The sequence below is a fragment of the Oncorhynchus gorbuscha genome, linkage group LG17 (assembly GCF_021184085.1).
Source record: "Oncorhynchus gorbuscha isolate QuinsamMale2020 ecotype Even-year linkage group LG17, OgorEven_v1.0, whole genome shotgun sequence".
Taxonomy (NCBI): Eukaryota; Metazoa; Chordata; class Actinopteri; order Salmoniformes; family Salmonidae; genus Oncorhynchus; species Oncorhynchus gorbuscha.
Genome location: NC_060189.1, coordinates 58204449 through 58222893, shown reverse-complemented (window position 1 = coordinate 58222893; position 18445 = coordinate 58204449). Strand labels below are relative to the sequence as shown.

General features: G+C 44.6%; 3 protein-coding genes across 5 annotated transcripts in view; 1 reads left to right on the top strand and 2 right to left on the bottom strand.

Moving 5' to 3' along the window:
* LOC124001373 (G protein-regulated inducer of neurite outgrowth 3-like) overlaps positions 1 to 9156 on the bottom strand; it is a 35589-nt gene extending 26433 nt beyond the window's left edge. Inside the window, exon 1 of the mRNA XM_046308119.1 lies at positions 9103 to 9156. The gene's annotated coding sequence lies outside the window, so the exon portion shown is untranslated. The remainder of the gene's footprint in view (positions 1 to 9102) is intronic.
* LOC124001375 (ELMO domain-containing protein 2-like) lies at positions 8085 to 13582 on the top strand. 3 transcript variants are annotated; one of them, XM_046308124.1, is made up of 9 exons: positions 8085 to 8362; positions 9767 to 9914; positions 10161 to 10189; positions 10833 to 10930; positions 11027 to 11156; positions 11318 to 11451; positions 11585 to 11653; positions 11950 to 12083; positions 12528 to 13582. In XM_046308124.1, exons 2-9 carry the CDS (start codon positions 9770 to 9772, stop codon positions 12686 to 12688), a joined length of 900 nt encoding a protein of 299 aa, XP_046164080.1. In that variant the 5' UTR covers positions 8085 to 8362; positions 9767 to 9769; the 3' UTR covers positions 12689 to 13582. The 3 variants fall into 3 exon arrangements, with proteins under 3 accessions (XP_046164080.1, XP_046164078.1, XP_046164079.1); XM_046308122.1 differs by lacking the exon at positions 8085 to 8362 and adding an exon at positions 8391 to 8580; XM_046308123.1 differs by lacking the exon at positions 8085 to 8362 and adding an exon at positions 9223 to 9678.
* Positions 13583 to 13664: 82 nt separating this feature from the next.
* On the bottom strand, positions 13665 to 18044 carry LOC124001374 (mitochondrial uncoupling protein 2-like). Its single transcript, XM_046308121.1, has 7 exons — positions 17886 to 18044; positions 16779 to 16915; positions 16438 to 16645; positions 16095 to 16292; positions 15620 to 15721; positions 14798 to 14978; positions 13665 to 14410 (listed from the first exon to the last, which is right to left on the bottom strand). Exons 2-7 carry the CDS (start codon positions 16902 to 16904, stop codon positions 14296 to 14298), a joined length of 930 nt encoding a protein of 309 aa, XP_046164077.1. The 5' UTR covers positions 16905 to 16915; positions 17886 to 18044; the 3' UTR covers positions 13665 to 14295.
* Between the last annotated feature and the right edge of the window lie 401 nt (positions 18045 to 18445).

Sequence of the window (18445 nt, the reverse complement as noted above, 5' to 3'; positions counted from 1 at the left end):
ACAAATCTAAATGACACCCAGCCCTAAAACCCCCTTCCACCTCTCCCGAGCAGCATGCTGCCCCCACTTCCTCTCCTCCCTCTTCATCCTCCCCCTCAAATCTCCTTCCACCCTCCTCACTATCCCTTCCACCCCCCAATCTCTCCCTGTCTTCACCATGTTCTGCCTTACTTCCCACAGCCCCCGTTTAAAGAGACTCATGAGAAGCCAGAGCAGAAACCTGTCCCTATCCGTCCCTCTCGCTCTCCCTACACCCCTCTCTAACCTGGCCCATGTCAATACAAAATCCCCCTTTACCAAACAACACCCGTGCCCTAGCCCATACTACTCTGGCAAAGGCACAGTCCCAAAAGACATGGCGCACAGTCTCCTCCCTGCCACAAGAGGATCTTAGACAGGTGGGGGATTGCACCAAATTATACCGGTACAAGATGGAACGTACCGGCAAACACTTATGAAGGCTCAACCAATTCAGGTCCTTGAGCCTGTTATCCAGACCCCGCGCCTGCACTCCCTCCCAGACCACTTGCGAGATGCCCACTACAGGCGCCGGACTCCCTACCTTTCTGACCTCCTCGTACAGGTGCCTGTGATCTAAACCTACTCGGGCAACTTCAACCTCAGGGTGCGCATGCAGCCACTTGGCCGCATGACCAAAGTGCCACGGCAGCTGTTCCGCCCGAGGACCCGTGTTAGACCACACCATTATGCTTCTCGCCTGATACGAGAAAAACACCCGCAGGAGGTAGCCGGACGGGTGTATCACTGGCTGAGCAAGCTCCGTTAACAAGAAAGAAACAAAAATTGAGTCCAGCTTGAGGGGGAAATGTGGTACCCCCCTACCTCCCTCCCCGATGGGACAGATCATGCATGCCCTGGCAACCCACTCGCACCTGCCACCCCACATAAACTGAAACACAAGCCTCACTAGAGGCCTCCTCAGACAAGCCGGCAATGGGTAGATGTATGCCAAATACAAAAGAGACGGCAACACATCCACCTTTAGGACCAGGACTTTGCCCTTGAAAGACAAATACCTAGCTTTCCACATTGCTAGCTTCCTCTGTACCACTGCGATACGCATGTTCCAGTTTAGCGTCGCTGAGCCAGAGGTCTCAAAATGGACCCCGAGAATCCTCAGGGCCCCTTCACAGAGAGATAACCCCCCAGGCACATCTGTCTACCGCGCCATCTTCCGAAAAACTTGACGGAAGACTTTGCATGGTTCAGAACTGCTCCCGACGCTCGGGTGAAATCCCCAAAGATGGCAAGGGACCTTGTCAGGCACGAGTCCTTGCACAACAGCAAGGAAGTGTCATCGGCATACTGCGTCATCTTAATACGCAGCCCGCCACTTCCAGGGATCAGCAAGCCTTCCACCCCTGCGTCTGCCCTAATGGCAGCCCCCAGAGGCTCCATGTACAGAACGAAGAGGAGAGCCGAGAGTGGGCACCCCTGCCTGACCCCAGACGAGAGGTCAAACACGTCACCCAAGTGACTATTTACACTAACTCGGCACCCCGCTCCGACATATAATTTACGAATCCATCCTATAAACTTCTCCCCAAATCCTAATCGACCTAACACTCTGAATAAAAAGGATCTATTCACGCGATCGAAGGATTTCGCCTGATCTAGCGCTGCTACCATTAAAGGAAGACCTCTATCTTCAACCCAAGCGATGGAGTCCCTGATTAACTGTAGGTTCCATCTAATAGAGCGGCCCTCTACCCCGTACGTCTGATCCTCATGAACGACGTAGGGAAGGGCTGTGCGCAACCGGTCTGCTAAAACCTTTGCAAGTAGCTTGTAATCTACACACAGCATGGTCAATGACCGCCAGTTGCCAAGGTCTGTTAATTCCCCCTTCTTATATAAAAGTGACAGCACACCAACAGCCATTGATCCCCCCGGGACCCCCGTCTCAAGGATGGCCTTCAAGACTTCGAGGACCACTGGACCAAGTATACCCCAAAACTTGAGATAAAACTCAGCCGGCAGCCCATCTATCCCAGGCACCTTCCCTTTTCCCATCCTCCTAAGAGCGCCCTCAACCTCTTCTAGTGAGATCTGGGCCTCCATCACTTCTCTAATGTCCTCCGGCAACCGCCTGGACAAGTGTTCTAAAAACACATTTCCCTGCTCTACATCTATTTCCCTTTCCTTAAATAAACCTTGGAAATGATCAGTTGTCACCCTGACCATATCCTCTGGTTCTCTAACTATACTACAATTTTCTTCCCTAACACCATGCATTACCTTCCTACTCTGTCTTGCCCTAACCAACTTAAAGAACATAGCAGAACAAGTCTCATTATGTTCTAGAAAGCCACTATGCGCACGCTCAAGGAAAGCTCGAGCCTTCCGCTCCTGCAACTCCCTGAGCTGCGCCTTTAGGGTTGCGGATCTCTCCCAGTCAAACGACCCGCCGAGGTTGCCTGCCTCGTATTCGAGTTCAATTAACCTCTGGATACGATCCACCTCCCTCCTCTCCTCCCTTTTTTTCTTCTTGCAATACCCTATTATAAAAGCCCTAATCCTCACCTTAACTAATTCCCACCACTCTAACACCCCCTCGCACATGGACCGGAGGCCTTCAAGCCTCCAAAAGAAACCATAAAACCCGTCAACAAAAGCCTGCTCCTCCAGCACATCCCGATCTAGCTTCCAGTGCCCTCTACCAAAGAGGCAGACTGGCGACCCCACCTGCAGGAGCACCCCGTCTTGATCCGAAAAGAAAACATGCAACAGCCGCCCAGACAACTTACCCAAAGACCTGGGTACAAAAATATAGTCGAGCCTCCGCTCAACCCCCCCTGGAGTTGCGCCATGTAGGACCGTCCATTTTCGGAGTAGTGTGCAGACCACCATCTACCAGACCATGGCAAGCCATTAGCCTAATTTCCTATTTGTGACACACAGGGGCGTCAGACAGTCCACCATCTCCCTCCTGTCTGCCACCACCTGTGGCCCATACACCACCACTAATCTAAATGTACAATCCCTTATCGTGACATCCACCCCTATAACCCTCCCCTGCATTACCACAAAAGAATCCTCCACTTTTACCTCCCTGTGCCCACACAAAATCCCTACCCCCGATGAGTGCACCCCCCCAACACCCCAAACCGACTCCCCCTTGTCCCACTCCCTCTTAAACCTAATAACATCCCCTCCATCCCTCAGGTGAACCTCCTGTAAAAAACAAAAATCAAACCCCACACCCTCCAAATAACTAAAAACCGCCCTCCTCTTAACAAAATCCCTTAAACCCCTTACATTTAAACTAACAAAAGTAAAATTAGACTCCCATGAAAAAAATAAAAACATGTAATACACTCAAATTCTAAACCCAGACAGAAAAAAACATAAGCAGGAGACTCACCCGATGCTCCCCTGCTCCATATCTACCGAGAACACCATCCGCAATCCCGACATCCCCCCCCCCCCTCTTCCTCCATCACACCATCCCAGGATGCAGGAATAGTGTTTGGCTCCGGGGTGCCCTGCACCCTGGGTCTACCCCCACAATCCTCCCCCTCCCCAATGTTGCAGCTGGTTTGGAAAAAAATTGGGGAGGCTGAGTCTCCAAACAAAAAACTCCCCACCTCCTCTTATACCCAGTCCTGAGTCTTGTTATGTGTGTCCCCACCCAACAGAAGTTGAGGGCCTGGGGAAACCAGCAGCAACCCAGAGGTTTCTCCCGCCCCCATCACTCTCTTGGCCATCCCCTCCCCCTCACTGTCGGCCAATCGCCCCCTCCTCTTCATACTCTTCTTTGGTGATGGCGGCAGTGGAGAGATACCACCCTCCCCCCCCCGCCAGCTCCTCCACCATACCCCTCATCTCTTCCACCAGGGCACTTTCCCCCCAGTCCACTTTCTCTTCCACCGTCTCCTTCTCCACCACTCCTCCCTCGCTTTCTTCTCTCTCATGCTCCTCCACTCGGTTGCCTTCTTCCGCCGATTTTTCTGGTTCTCCTACTCCCGTGCCGTCCGTTTCCTTCTCTCTTCCATCCGGCGCTTCTGGCTCCTCCTCCTTCCTTGTGGCCTTCCCCTCTGGACCTGAACTCTGGTCATGAGGCATGCTTCCTTCCCCTCCTCTTCTTCCCCCATCACCCGCTCCTGCTCCCCCCCCAGCCGCAGACGCATATGACCTCTGACGGGCCGGGCACCCCCCTCCACAGGTGTGCTGACGAGCCACACCCATGGCACGTCTTAGGCTTGTCACAATCCCTCGCCTCATGATCCTCAGATGCACAAAATCTGCATTTTCTTGCACTGCATGAGGTGAATATGTGACCGTAGGCCATACAGCGCTTGCAAAATGGGGGCTGACGTGCATAAAACAATGTCCCCCTGTCAGCCACTAGGGAGAACATAGCAGGAGGATGGAGGTAGCCACCATGTCCCTTTGGATCCTCTCTGAGGAGGGCCTGGAAGCCTCTCCTCCCATTCCAAAACCCAAGGGAGTCTTTGAGGTGCCTTGCTGAGGAGACGTTATCCATGTATCTCCCCAGAAAAGCCCTCACCTCTTCGTCCTTAACATAAGGGTTGTAAATGTTGACAGTTACAACCCTAAAGTTATTCTTCGCCAGGCTTGTTAATTCGTAGTGGCACATCGGCCTCTCACCTCCCACCGCTCTTGCCCTTCTCAGGATATCATCGTGTTTTTCCTCTGTATATAGCGCCACGTCGTATGCTCCCTCCAACGAGTTGCCTTGGAAACAAAACACGTCCTTCACAGTCAGCTTTAGAATCCCCATCAATATTATCCTTCCAAACGATTCCCGTCCTAAAGGCTCCAACTCCTTTCCAATCCCAGGGACCGACCGTGTAGATGTATTTAGAACCATCTCCGCAAGGAGAATGGCGCTCGTTCTCTTCTTCCAAAACAAGTAAAAAAGAAAAACCAAAGTGACCGCGCCTATCTGGTGAAACTACACAGAGACAGGTACAATCACCCACGAAATACAAAGCGAAACTAAGGCTGCCTAAATACGGTTCCCAATCAGAGACAACGAGAATCACCTGACTCTGATTGAGAATCGCCTCAGGCAGCCAAGCCTATACAACACCCCTAAACAGCCGCGATCCCAAATATACAAAAACCCCAATACGAAATACAACAACAAAAACCCCATGTCACACCCTGGCCTGACCAAATATATAACGAAAACACAAAATACAATGACCAAGGCGTGACAGCTGTCATCAAGGCAAAGGGTGGCTATTTGAAGAATCTCAAATATAAAATATATTTTGCTTTGTTTAACACTTGCGTGGTTACTACATGATTCCATATGTGTTATTTCATAGTTGTGATGTCTTCACTATTATTCTACAATGTGTAAAATAGTAAAAATAAAGAAAAACCCTGGAATTAGTAGATGTGTCCAAACTTTTGACTGGTACTGTATATATATGTCTATATATTTCCACAGTAATAAATCTGTGAAAAGGACAATACCCTTTGAGTGTAAAAGCTGTTAGAAAAGGTCACCTGACATTTCAGCCTTTTTTGGTGGGATGGAGTTTTGGCCTTCTGTTGTGACATCACCATGTGGTAAATGAGTTAATAGACCAATAAGAAAGAGAGTTTCCAAACCTCTCTGCCAATAACAGCTAGTTTTAAGATTTACCCTCCCCATGCAAACCACTCCCAGACTGTCCTTTCAACATTTTTCCTTGAGAAATTGCTCTTCACTAAGCAATCTTTTTCTTTTAGACATTTTCAATTGAAAACAATCAGAGTAAGGTACTTAATTGTTTTCCAGAATGTATTTGATATTGAGATAGAAATGGCTTCATTGGATGTTTTAATTACGATTTAAACACACCACCACATATATGTCACATCAACAGCATCCTCCCCGACACCCTAGACCCACTCCATTTCACATACCGCCCCAACAGATCCACAGAAGACGCAATCTTAATCGCACTCCACACTGCCCTTTCCCACCTGGACAAAAGGAACACCTTTGTGAGAATGCTGTTCATTGATTACAGCTCAGTGTTCAACACCATAGTGCCCATGAAGCTCATCACTAAGCTAAGGACTCTGGGACTAAACACTTCCCTCTGCAACTGGATCCTGGACTTCCTGACAGGCCGCCCCCAGGTAGTAAGAGTAGGCAACAACACGTCTGCCATGCTGATCCTTAACACTGGGGCCACTCAGGGGTCTGTACTTAGTCCCCTCCTGTACTCCCTGTTCACCATCAACTGCGTGGCCAAACACGACTCCAACACCATCATTAAGTTTGCTTACGACACAACAGTGGTAGGCCTGATCCCCGACAACGATGAGACAGCCTATAGGGAGGAGGTCAGAGAACTAGCAGTGTGGTGCCAGGACAACAACCTCTCACTCAAAATGTGAGCAAGATAAAGGAGATGATTGTGGACTACAGGAAAAGGCGGGCTGAACAGGCCCCTTAACATTGACGGAGCTGTAGTGGAGCGGGTCAAGAGTTTTAATTAAGTTCCTTGGTGTCCACATCACCAATCAAATGTCCTTCTGTATTTATAAAGCCCCGGGACCACCCATCTTGTACATCAGATGATGTATATTATTATTATTAAATGTATTTATAAAGCCCTTCTTACATCAGATGATGTCACAAAGCGCCAAACATACCAAGACAGTCATGAAGAGAGCAGGACAAAACCTTTTCCCCCTCAGGAGACTGAAAAGATTTGGCATGGGTCCCCAGATTGTCAAAAGGTTCTACAGCTGCACCATCAAGAGCATCCTGACTGGTTGCATCACCGCCTGTAACTGCTCAGCATCTGACCGTAAGGCGCTACAGAGGATTGTGCGTACAGCCCAGTATATCACTGGGGCCAAGCTTCATGCCATCCAGGACCTATATAATAGGTGGTGTCAGAGGAAAGCACATAAAATTGTCAGACACTCCCGTCACAAGTCTAGGACCAAAAGGCTCCTCAACAGCTTCTCCCTCCAAGCCATAAGACTGCTGAACAATTAATACATTTGCCACCGGACTATTTACATTGACCCCCCACCCCTTTTTGCACTGCTACTACTCATTGTTTGTTATCTATGCATAGTGCGCGATGAGACAAGGATATCCCAACAGGCCAAACCCTCCCTAACCCGGACGACGCTAGGCCAATTGTGCGTCGCCCCACGGACCTCCCGGTCGCGGCCGGTTACGACAGAGCCTAGGCACGAACCCAGAGTCTCTGGTGGCACAGCTGGCGCGGCAGTACAGCGTCCCTAAACACTGCGCCACCCAGGAGGCCTTATTGTGTTACTTTTTATTATTATTTTTTACTTTAGTCTATTTGGTAAATATTTTCTTAACTCTTCTTGAACTGTACTGTTTGTTAAGGGCTTGTAAGCAAAAAGCATTTCATAGGAAGGTCTCACTTGTTGTATTCAGCGCAAGTGACAAATACAGTTTGATTTGATTGATGTGGTCAAATGTGCTATCGGAATATATTGACATATAGATACCATATAGATATAGATAAATATATAAAAATATATAATACATTATTGATTAAAATATATAGATAAATAGTTGAAGATACTTAGATTGATAAAGCTATTTCATAGATAAAGTAAAGTATCCATACATGCAATGTTTTTTTTTGCCAAAACATTAGTGTTTAAAAATGGGAGATTGACATGTCTGATTTCATACTTCAATCAAATATAAACACACTACTAATTCAAGGAATTTGTTGAGTTGTTAAACTTAATCCCTATGACCAGTGACCATGGTTTCTTTAGGGAAGTATTTTCACCATACATCCTATGCAACATCCGCACCTTCATGTGGCAAGTATAGGAAATGCAGCTATTATAATAGGTTAGTGCCCTCAAATTCAACTCTGGACCTCGAAGCCTGTTCCACTGTTTTTTTCATTGTTCCCATCTAATCGGGGACTGATTTAGACCTGGGACACCAGATGGGTGCAATTAATTAGGAGGTAAAAAAGTTTACTCCAAATGTTGGTGAGTTCCGTTTTGTTCTTAAATAGAAGTTGTAGTTGAGTTGTGTCTCTCTTAAAAATAAAATAAGCGGGTAGAAGAAGTTGGAAGGAACCCCACAAACTTCACTTTAGAGCAGAATTGATCATTTAGAGCAGCTTGTGCCAAACCCTTAGCAGACTATTCAGATTGGAATGGCAACACGTGGAAACCATACAATTAAATGGAACTACAACGTCCGTTTAAGAACCCAGCAACTTGTATGTCACGTTGAAGAGCGTTTGGAGTACACGGTTTCTGTTCTGTTGCAAAACGTTTTGACACAGAATCTGCGTATTGAATACACCCCAGGATTCCATCAACTCAGCAGACCCCAACCCAACAGGTGGCGCTAAAGGTAAAGTGGTACACTTGTGGGTCGAGATTCTATTAGTCAAAGAAGAGGTTAGCCAAAATACTTGTCAACATCACTACCTCAGTGGACACATCTTTTTTAGTTTAATCTGAGGAATTTGTCATTGCTAAAGTAAATACCGCTCCCCACTAGGTATATTTCTTGCTATCTTCACTCAAGTCAAGGCGTAATTGCTGACATAATCCACCTGATTATTCGAGGTAAATATTGACAACCTGTTGTGATTGTGTGGCTAAGCTAGCTAACGTTAGGTAGCTAGCTAACGCTTAAAAGCCAGGTATAGCTAACTGTGTTTATTAACATGTTGACTTTCTTTCTGGGGTTAATTATCTAGGTCTCTAACTGCAAATATTGCACAGTCATTGATTTGCTAGCAAGCTATCAGTTGAAGACTGTTCCAGAACAGTCTGTTATAGCTTGGCTAGTTAGTGCTGTACCGGTCAATGAAATTACTGTATATTTTTAGTACCCCAACAACTTAGAAACCTCAAGCTACTGTGCTGAAGCTTTACGGTGGAGGCACAGTGGCTGAAATGAGACTATCTACTGCGAGCTGTTAGTTAGGAGATAACTAACGTTAGCTGCTAAACAAAAGACAAGCTGCCAGTCGGCTAACAAAAGCAGCCATTTGTGTAAAGACACCTGCTAAAGTAGGAGCTCAAATTACAATAGAGCCTTTCTGTTCATGTTGCAACGTGTTCTCTCATTTCACTTCTACTCACTGGCAAGCCTGGTTCAGCATTGCCACAGCCTGCACCTGGTTTCTGGGCTGTACGACTCACTAATTGGCTAAATGAATCACGCCTGGTCTCCTAGCTAAGTAAATGACTGTCCTGGAACAGCGTTCAACAGATGGCTTGCTAGCAAATCAATGATTGTGAAATACTTGCAGTTAGATTTAGATAATTTGGGAGGGGGACGCCGTGGAAAGTTACTGCTACGGTAACTTTCCAGTGATTTACTTGACCACCTAGGCCTATCTGATGACATGCCATTTTAAGATTAGCTACGTATCAACCGTTCCCATTGAATATGGGGTTTTGTACAGAGTAGCGAATGATTGTTTTTGGGGAGGTCCTGCAGTACTTTAGACTGATAGCTTGAAGGTATTAATAGCTAGCTCCTACTAAAGAGACATTACCATTGCTGGATTTTTTTAAATTCTCCAGCCATTAATTCCATTGCGTGGCGTACAACTAAAGGATAAATCGATTGGCTTGTCTGGAGTACACGGGGAATCTTTCTGGGTGCTCATTTGTCTCGAAGAAGAGGCACGGCTCACCATTGCTGTCCTACCAGTATGTGTCTTGGATGACTCGTATGATTATGGTGTCGTTCACTTGCCTTGTTGTATTTGGAACTCTTGCTGACATGTTTATGTTGTAGACCATGTTGGGCAGCATCTGGGGATACTTCTACACGTCCTTCCTTAGATACTGGCTGAAGTGGTTCATCAGACAGGTGACAGGGAAATGCGAGCTGCAAAGGATTTGTGCCGGCTACAAGCCTGGGGCGCCCAGGACAACGAAAGCAGGTGAGGTTACATTCTAGAGCTAAATAGTGTTCATTAGGGTAACAGAACATGTTTTAAAGTGTTTTGTTACGGAAAAACAACAATTGGCATCTCTAATTGGGCACGCCCAGATAGTCCTCCGCATTTTTCCTCCATTCGATGCCCAATGAACACTACCCAACCCTTACGAAAAACAAGTTGTCAGTTGTGCTATTCGTTATCATTTTGAACTGTTTTTAACCTGGCATTTGATTTTTCTTCATTCAGAATACTCACTGAAGAACTCCAAATCTAAGGTAAATGTTGGAAATCATTCCTTTCACTTGATTTTTACTGAAGCAGGAATGAATGGTAGACTAGTTATCAGACAGACAACCATAATCAACTGTTACATTTAACCCACTTAACAAATCCATTGATCAGTGCCGCGATGGTTGTTATTCTTGTTATGCTAAGCACATTCTTATCAACAGTTCGTGGGCATTTCCATGGTAACACATTTAGTTGAACAGTGCAGATGCAAAGTTTGGTAATAAAATGACGGTTTGTGCTGTTGGCGTCGTCATTCACTTACCAAACCTTTGCATCTGCACTGTTGAAAGTCGTCGTGCGTAATTGTATGGTTTGCTTAACTTTAAAAATATTCGTTTTTGTTTGGCATACATTTTAAAGGGAACAATTCTGAGTCTCAGCATTACTCTGTTACTATGGCATTTCCCCCATACAAAGTTAAGGCAGTAGGTAATACATAGTTGGTTGTTCCATCATCTGACCTCTGTGATCATCGTGCTTGTTATGACATCATAGTCTGTAGGAGAAGTACTAACACAAACTCTGAGCTATTACCATGGATGAGATAACTAATCACACCATCTCTCTCCTCTGTCCCTCCATCCTTTTCTCCTCCCTCTCTCTTCCTCTCTCCTTCCCTCTCTCCAGCTATTAAGAGCTGCTGTGGATGTGGAGGAGGATGGTTTGGAGAAGCATCTGGATCTTATCATGAGGGAAAAGAATGTCAAAACGCAGAGGGATCCCACGTCAGTCTTGTTACCCTTTACAGTTTTATTAATGTTTTATATAGATTATTTTATATGGTATGTGTTGATGACTAATGTGTGTCTCTTTGGTCCTAGGTTTAAGGTGAATCTGAAGCTGTGTCTCTTACAAATAACGGGATACAGGAACTTATTCACATCCGTGGAAGAGTTGAGGAAGGAGAATTTTGACTCGGATAAAGTCCAACACGAGGAAATGCTTTTGAAGGTACTGTGGCCGTTCATTTCTTTATGTCAATGACTAGCATGGAGCAGTGGAATGTTTCTGGATGAGATGATTCAACATGACTGTTTCAAACTTTTTAATATCATCTCTATTTAAAGGTAAGTGTAAAGTATTAACAGGAATGGACTTGTCTGACTCTACAGTTATGGGATCTGTTGATGCCCGAGGTCAAACTGGAGTCCAGAGTTACCAAACAGTGGGGCGACATTGGTTTCCAAGGCGATGACCCCAAGACTGACTTCCGAGGAATGGGCATGTTGGGCCTAACCAACCTTGTGTGAGTTATGTTGTCTGAATGACTGCACAGTCCTTAACAATCTAACCTTGCTCATTAGTATTCTGAAAAGTTGTATATGTTTTTCTCAAGTTTAAGCTAGATTTCTTTTTTTTATTTGGTATCTTGTTTACAGGTTCTTTAGTGAGAACTACACTGAAGAGGCTCGGCAAGTGCTGTCCCACGCAAACCATCCCAAACTGGGGTAAGGATTACGTAATTCTCTCATTTTAGGAGTTGACTGGCCTGTTGAACTCTGTTCTTTATATGTCAGCTGTTCTGTTGCACATTTCAGTATATTCACTCATCTGTCAATAGTTGTGTTTGTTTTAGCTTGCCCAATGTACTGGGTGGGTAGAGTTTCCACATTTGAGACTTTTCCATTAGTCCTAAAGTGAAACCTCTGCCCACCTGGGCCCCAAACAAGCTAAAACAAGCACACCCAAAGTAAACCTACTTTGACAACATTTTAATGATTAACATATGTGTGCCATGTTCCAGGTACTCCTATGCCATAGTGGGTATCAACCTGACTGAGATGGTGTACAGTTTACTGAAGAGTGGTGCTCTCAAACCCCACTTCTACAACACGGTGTCTGGGAGACCCCAACTGCAGCACCTCCATCAGCTGTTCTGTAAGTGTATGCTAATCGTGCTCAACTCTGTTTGTCAGTAGCATAGGGGATAACTCCCTGCTTCAGGTTACCTAAACCCCTAACTCTGTCTTGGCCTCCCTGCTTCAGGTTACCTAAACCCCTAACTCTGTCTTGGCCTCCCTGCTTTAGGTTACCTAAACCCCTAAGTCTGTCTTGGCCTCCCTGCTTCAGGTTACCTAAACCCCTAACTCTGTCTTGGCCTCCCTGCTTTAGGTTAATTAAACCCCTAAGTCTGTCTTGGCCTCCCTGCTTCAGGCTACCTAAACCCCTAAGTCTGTCTTGGCCTCCCTGCTTCAGGCTACCTAAACCCCTAAGTCTGTCTTGGCCTCCCTGCTTCAGGCTACCTAAACCCCTAACTCTGTCTTGGCCTCCCTGCTTCAGGCTACCTAAACCCCTAACTCTGTCTTGGCCTCCCTGCTTCAGGCTACCTGGTGTACAAGTTTGATAAGTTCTGGGTGGAGGAGGAGCCCGAGAGCATCATGGAGTTCAACCACTACAGGGAAAAGTTCCACGACAATATCAAGATTCAACTACTGGACCCCGCCGTCGCCCTCACCATGACGGATAGTCCAAGAAGTAACTGACCGACCAACCGACTGAATGGGTCTCGCTTGGACCTAATTGGGACCACCAGAACCTCTATACATTACAGCGTACTTCCAAATCTATAAGGGACATTTTGAGCTAGCTTTCCCTTCGATCTTAGTTTAGACCCAAACTACACACCTCTTTTTAAAAATTATATGAATTAGTGACTTTAGTAGCTTTTAGAAATAAGTAAGAACAGGTGACTGGAATTCAACCCTCTGCCTCAAATAATGACCATTCCAATGCTTCAAATATTACAAAAGGGGAAATAAAATAGTAGGGCACTAGTTCTATGTAGTTGATTGGCTGTGTACTTTTCAGCGGACATGGAAAGGAATTACACAATAGTTTTAGAGAAAATGGAGATTGGGGAATAATATTAACTAGCTGGTAACTAGGTTTGAATTTATTTAACAAAGTCAACAAGTGCCGTCTCGCATGTATTCATAATAACTTTGCCTACTCATTCTCGTATTTGTCCTTCTTGCTCAGGAATCAAATATGTGTCCAGAGAGGGAATTTATATCGTAGTAGACTTACAACTAAGGAATAATTTGTTTACCTAATGCTCAATGGTTGTACTACTTCCTCAGACACGGAGAGCTCTGTGCATGTTTTAATGCGTTTCAATTGATACCGTCATTGTTGTCAATACATTTCAAAGGTGGTGCTGAGATTACTGGTTATTATGCCGCTGCCTATTCCACACATTCGTACAATAGTGTCTTTGCTGAAAGCTGACTTTGTATGGTATTTTGTCTGTTATTTATAGGCCGTGGGCCCTGATTTTGTTTTTTGAAGATGATTTGACATTTTGTAGACCCAGTATGGAACTTTGTAACGACTGACACATGTCCAGTGTTAAGAAATTAAACTTCTGATGTGATGTTTTCGGATGTGTGTGTGATGACTGTCAGCTGTCAGGCCGAGATTAAATGGAGCGTGTAATGAACAATACAATGAACACAGACAAACAAAATAAGTATATTTATAAAGTTCAATATATTGCAAATTACCAACATCTAAGTATGAATTATTAAACTATAACTAATTAAATGTTTTTTTTTGTGGGAATTAAGAGAAAGGGGGAGACCTAGTCAGTTGCACAACTGAATGCATTCAACTGAAATGTGTCCTCCGCATTTAACCCAACCCCTCTAAATCAGAGCGTTGCGGAGGGGGTTGCCTTAACTAGTCGTTCCTAGAGTACTCTATCCTAGTACATCTGATTTAAAGTAACAGCAGCTTGCTGATTAGTTCACATTTGGCAGGTGTGCTAAATACACTAGAGAATGGCTAGAGGTCCCACAAGGACTGGTTTGAGACCGTAGGAGAAGTATAGGTCAAAATAAATAATAGAGAAAATAAAACTGTTCTCGAAGGTAGATGCACTTCAAATGTACTTTCATAACTCCTTTTTTAACAAAGGATTCCTCATTATTCATACAACATGCTGACAGTTGAACACATAGGAATCTTAACGTTATGGATCGTGGTCCATAGTGTTCCTGTAGTCTACACTACATTGTGGGTCAAACTCAATATGGCTAGGGTTTGTGCGCTTGTCATCATTGCAAAGGGCTCTTTGCACGTAGGAATGAAGTTAACTTTTGTCCTCCATCTTCTGCTTTCCTACCATCATGATTCTCTTGAGCTGCTCAAACGACACAAACATCACAACGTTCCATGAGCCCAGCCTTAGAAATGAGGGCACAAATCTACAGGGAACAAGAGAGGACAAATTAAACATTAGTTTGGGAGAGACTTTCAACTAAAGATCCCTGCGAATGCTCCAAAGTTTTGCTTAGTAGAGTTCAGAGGTGGCTGCTGGGAGGAGCTATAGGAGGATGGGCTCATTGTAACGGCTAGAATGTTATAAATGGAACGTAGTCAAACGTGGTTTAAATATGTTTGATTCCATTCCAGCCATTACAATGAGCCAGTCCTCCTATATCTCCTCCCACCAGCCTCTGGAAGAGTTACTGTGTCAATATATATATCATTGAGGACTAAAATGTACAACTACATCCAACTGTCTTGTTCCATCAACAGACTGAAGGACACCGGTCTGTTTGTACAGTGTGTGTGACTGTCTGTGAGCTCACCCTTTGTAGAAGGCCGTGGGTCCCTCTTTGGTGGCCATGGTCCAGGCACAGTTGATGGCACTCTTATACTGGCCCGGCGGAGAGTTCATGTATCGTGTCTTCACCACGTCCACCGGAGAGGCAATGCAGGTGGTAACGAAGCCGGCGCCGAACGCAGAAGCAAAATGGCACGGGAGGTTATCTGTGGGAAAACGGTCATCACAAGTCCTTTTGAAACACTGTCACAAAGATATCAATGGGCACCTATTTTCAGTATGATTAACAATTTTAGATTTTGTGGATACCATGTTTGTAAAAGTCAACTAGCCAGCTAACTGATTCGACCAAAAAGTGCAATTCATTTTAATGGCCTGTATTCCAAACTCAATTTGCTAGCTAGCTAATTTGTTTCCATAGAAATAGAATGAGAACATATTGTTATGGTGAATCCGTTATGACACGTGTAACTAATCATAGTTTAAAGATTGAACCTTAGATGAACTAGTGGATTAACACAGATGTGTAACAGAAATGCTGACACTAAAGTTAATGTTCAAGTAGTGCCATGCAGATACACTGTACTGTATAAGGCCTCTGTCTCGAGGCCTACAGGAAATCATTATCTCTGTTTTATATCGCTTTGTTGTGAAAGGTGCAATAAAAATCCTTTAGATAAATGTTAGCTCCGTGTTATTCCATAGCTGGACAGAATATTATGTACCAATATGTATACTGTTATCAGGCTTTCAAGACACATGAAGGACAAAATAGCGAGAGGGCATGTGGACTTCTGCCCAGTCAGCTGTCTCGCTGTGACTGTATGCACCAATAGCACCCACTCACCTGACAACAGGTTGTGCCTAAGAATGGCCTCCTTGATGAGGTCATAGGTCACAAGCTCTGTGCAGTTGACCAGAGCGTTCCTAGTGATGTTGGGTAGACAGCCTGGAGTGAACAAGAAGCAGGTCGGTTGGTTAATAACCCCAATAGTTATACCAGAATTAAACCACTAGTCTATCATTAGTAAAAGGCCCAAGAAAACTCAACAACAACCTGCAAAGCCAAGTTTTATTTTCAGGTGCACTCAAGTTCTGTCCTATGGGATCATCAACTTTGCAGCATCTGCTCCAATCAATATCTGTACATCCCTGACATTGAATGACAGTGACATAGACAACAATCTTTGGTCTTTTCTATGCAAACAGTTCCACTACGGACAAACACAATCAATGGGGCTCAAGGTTAGCAGCAACACAACCAATGGAGATTGGTGTTACTTGCAAATCAACCGATTGGGCCCAGGGTCGTACAGACTAACCTTTCCAGAGCCCCCGGATGCCCTCGTGGTTGAAAATGTGTTTGTAGGCCTGCATGGTGCCCGTGTAGCGACGAGCCACCCCGATCAGGTTGACCTGGGCCTGGAAGCGGACCTTCACCACGTCAGTGGGCTGGGCGAAAGACACAGCCATGGCCCCTGTGGTGCAGCCGGCCAAGATACGGATACCAATATTTGCAGCTGGGATAGGACAGGGGCAGACGGGGTACAAGGGTTTGTTAAGTACTGACAGGATGTTGATTGAGGTACTATATGATGCTTCTTCTCTTGGTACAAAATATGTAACATCACAGATTATTATCTCCGATGAATTATCCTAATTTACTGTCTGCTCCGCCAGCGTAGAAGTTTTTGACGTTGTCATAGAAGCCGATCCTGATGGAGGCAAAGCACATCTGTCTCTGTAAGCCCGCCACCAGACCGTTATACAGCGACCTGGGCCCCTCCGTCCGGATCATGGTACTGATTGTCCCAAACACCCCCCTGTAGCGGATGCCCTTGGTAGCTTCCGACGCCACCTTCTCTCCCTGAATCTGGGGTTCACAAGTGTCAGTGTTAACGGAGGTCCCCACAAGAATCAGTGTTACAGGAGGTGCTAGTAAAATTCAGAGTTACAGGAGGTCAGACTCAAGTCTTCAGGGCTGGAGGAGAACAGTGAACCATTACCTGGAGTCTGACTTTGGCTGTATCCAGGGGAAAGGTGACCAGGTCAGCGATGCAGGCGGCTGAGCCAGCACTCAGCAGCTTCACCCCCAGGGTAGGGGGTGTATCGGAGGGCTTCATTCCCACCATGGTCCCTGGTACTGCAGACAGTGAAGGAGGAAGAGGGAAGGATGTCAGCACTGCTGCATCTATTCTCTCTTACCATCCTTGGAACAAAATGCTGTGGATACTTAGGATATTGTTGAGTAAATATGCCGGTCAATTTGTTGATTCGGTTTCTAAAGTACAATAGCCTGTGCAGCCCTTTGTTGTGGCAGGAGGGATTTTGTGATATTTGAAAACACATTACATCATAATAACAACTGAACAGCATTGATTATAATAATCTATACAATCAACCAGATCAAATAAACATCAGTTATATATAGGTGTGGGTTGCACCAACATGGATTAACTCAAACTGGGTTTAATCAAGGTTTAAACTGGGTTAAATCAAGGTTCAAGTATTAATCTTGTTGCACCACATTTTAAACCTAGTTTTAAATGAATCTTTGTTAAATGTAAACCTTCTTCTAAACTAAGTGTAATTTTGTTCTTAGTTTAAATCTTCTTGCTCTATTGTTTTAAAATGAAATTAAAATGTAGAAGGGATTATTCTGAACTGCTCCTGCAGGAGGTTTAAATTGACTAAATGTCAGTGTATGTGCTTCATTTTCAGTGTGATTAACACTCTTGTGGATACCATGATTGTAAAAGTCAACTAGACATCTAACTAATTTGACCAAAAAGTATAGTTTTAATAGCCTGTATAAAGGACACAAGCTAGCAATGACCAGTGCTAATTTGTTTCCATAGAAATAGAATGAGAACACATTGCTATGGTGAATCCATTACGACACATGTAACTTCTCATAGTTTAAAGATCAAACCTTAGATTAACTAATCCAGGTTTAAAATTAAATGGTGCAACACATCTCAAAAAGAAACCAAGATTTAGAAAACCTATATTAGGTCTAATCAACAACAACAAAAAATTAAACCTGGTCAAATCAAATCAAATTGTTTTGCGAGTGTAGCGAAATCTAACAGGTAATATCTGAGAGTACTTACATTGTTATTAATCCAGTGGATTAAATTCCGTTTGACTAGCTATTGGTTTACTGCAGGACGTGAGAGCCCAAACTACAGTCCCAGGGAGCCAGCCCTAACCCTGAAACAAGGAGTTGTGCATCCTCATATTTATTTGATTTTTTACTGACTTGCCACAGAGAGAGGTGTTACTGTGTACAGGAGCACGGGCCAAACCAAAGTCCACTCACTGTCAAGAAAGTCAATGTCCAAATCAACCGTACAGCAGCGCACAGCTTCTAACATTTGTGAAAAACAACACATTTGCCGGTGAATTACTTTGAAACTACAATGCAACATTTAATGGGAATATTTCTTAATCTCAGTGCAATGTGGCAACATTCACCACTCATTGTGTAATGGTACCTTTTGGTACCTTTTGTCATAAACTCAGCAAAAAAAGAAACGTCCTCTCACTGTCAACAGCGTTTATATTCAGCAGACTTGTGTAAATGTGAATGTGTAAATATTTGTATGAATATAACAAGATTCAACAACTGAGACATAAACTGAACAAGTTCCACAGACATAAATGGAATAAT

What these genes read in the sequence shown, in the direction of transcription:
- LOC124001375 (XM_046308124.1), top strand. Translation starts at nt 9,770, where the DNA reads ATGTTGGGCAGCATCTGGGGATACTTCTACACGTCCTTCCTTAGATAC. An exon ending in TGAAGAACTCCAAATCTAAG is followed by an intron (nt 10,190 to 10,832) that starts GTAAATGTTGGA and finishes CCCTCTCTCCAG; the next exon opens with CTATTAAGAGCTGCTGTGGA. An exon ending in AAAACGCAGAGGGATCCCAC is followed by an intron (nt 10,931 to 11,026) that starts GTCAGTCTTGTT and finishes CTTTGGTCCTAG; the next exon opens with GTTTAAGGTGAATCTGAAGC.
- LOC124001374 (XM_046308121.1), bottom strand. Translation starts at nt 16,904, where the DNA reads ATGGTGGGAATGAAGCCCTCCGATACACCCCCTACCCTGGGGGTGAAG. An exon ending in CAGCCAAAGTCAGACTCCAG is followed by an intron (nt 16,646 to 16,778) that starts GTAATGGTTCAC and finishes TGTGAACCCCAG; the next exon opens with ATTCAGGGAGAGAAGGTGGC. An exon ending in CATCCGGGGGCTCTGGAAAG is followed by an intron (nt 15,722 to 16,094) that starts GTTAGTCTGTAC and finishes TGTTCACTCCAG; the next exon opens with GCTGTCTACCCAACATCACT.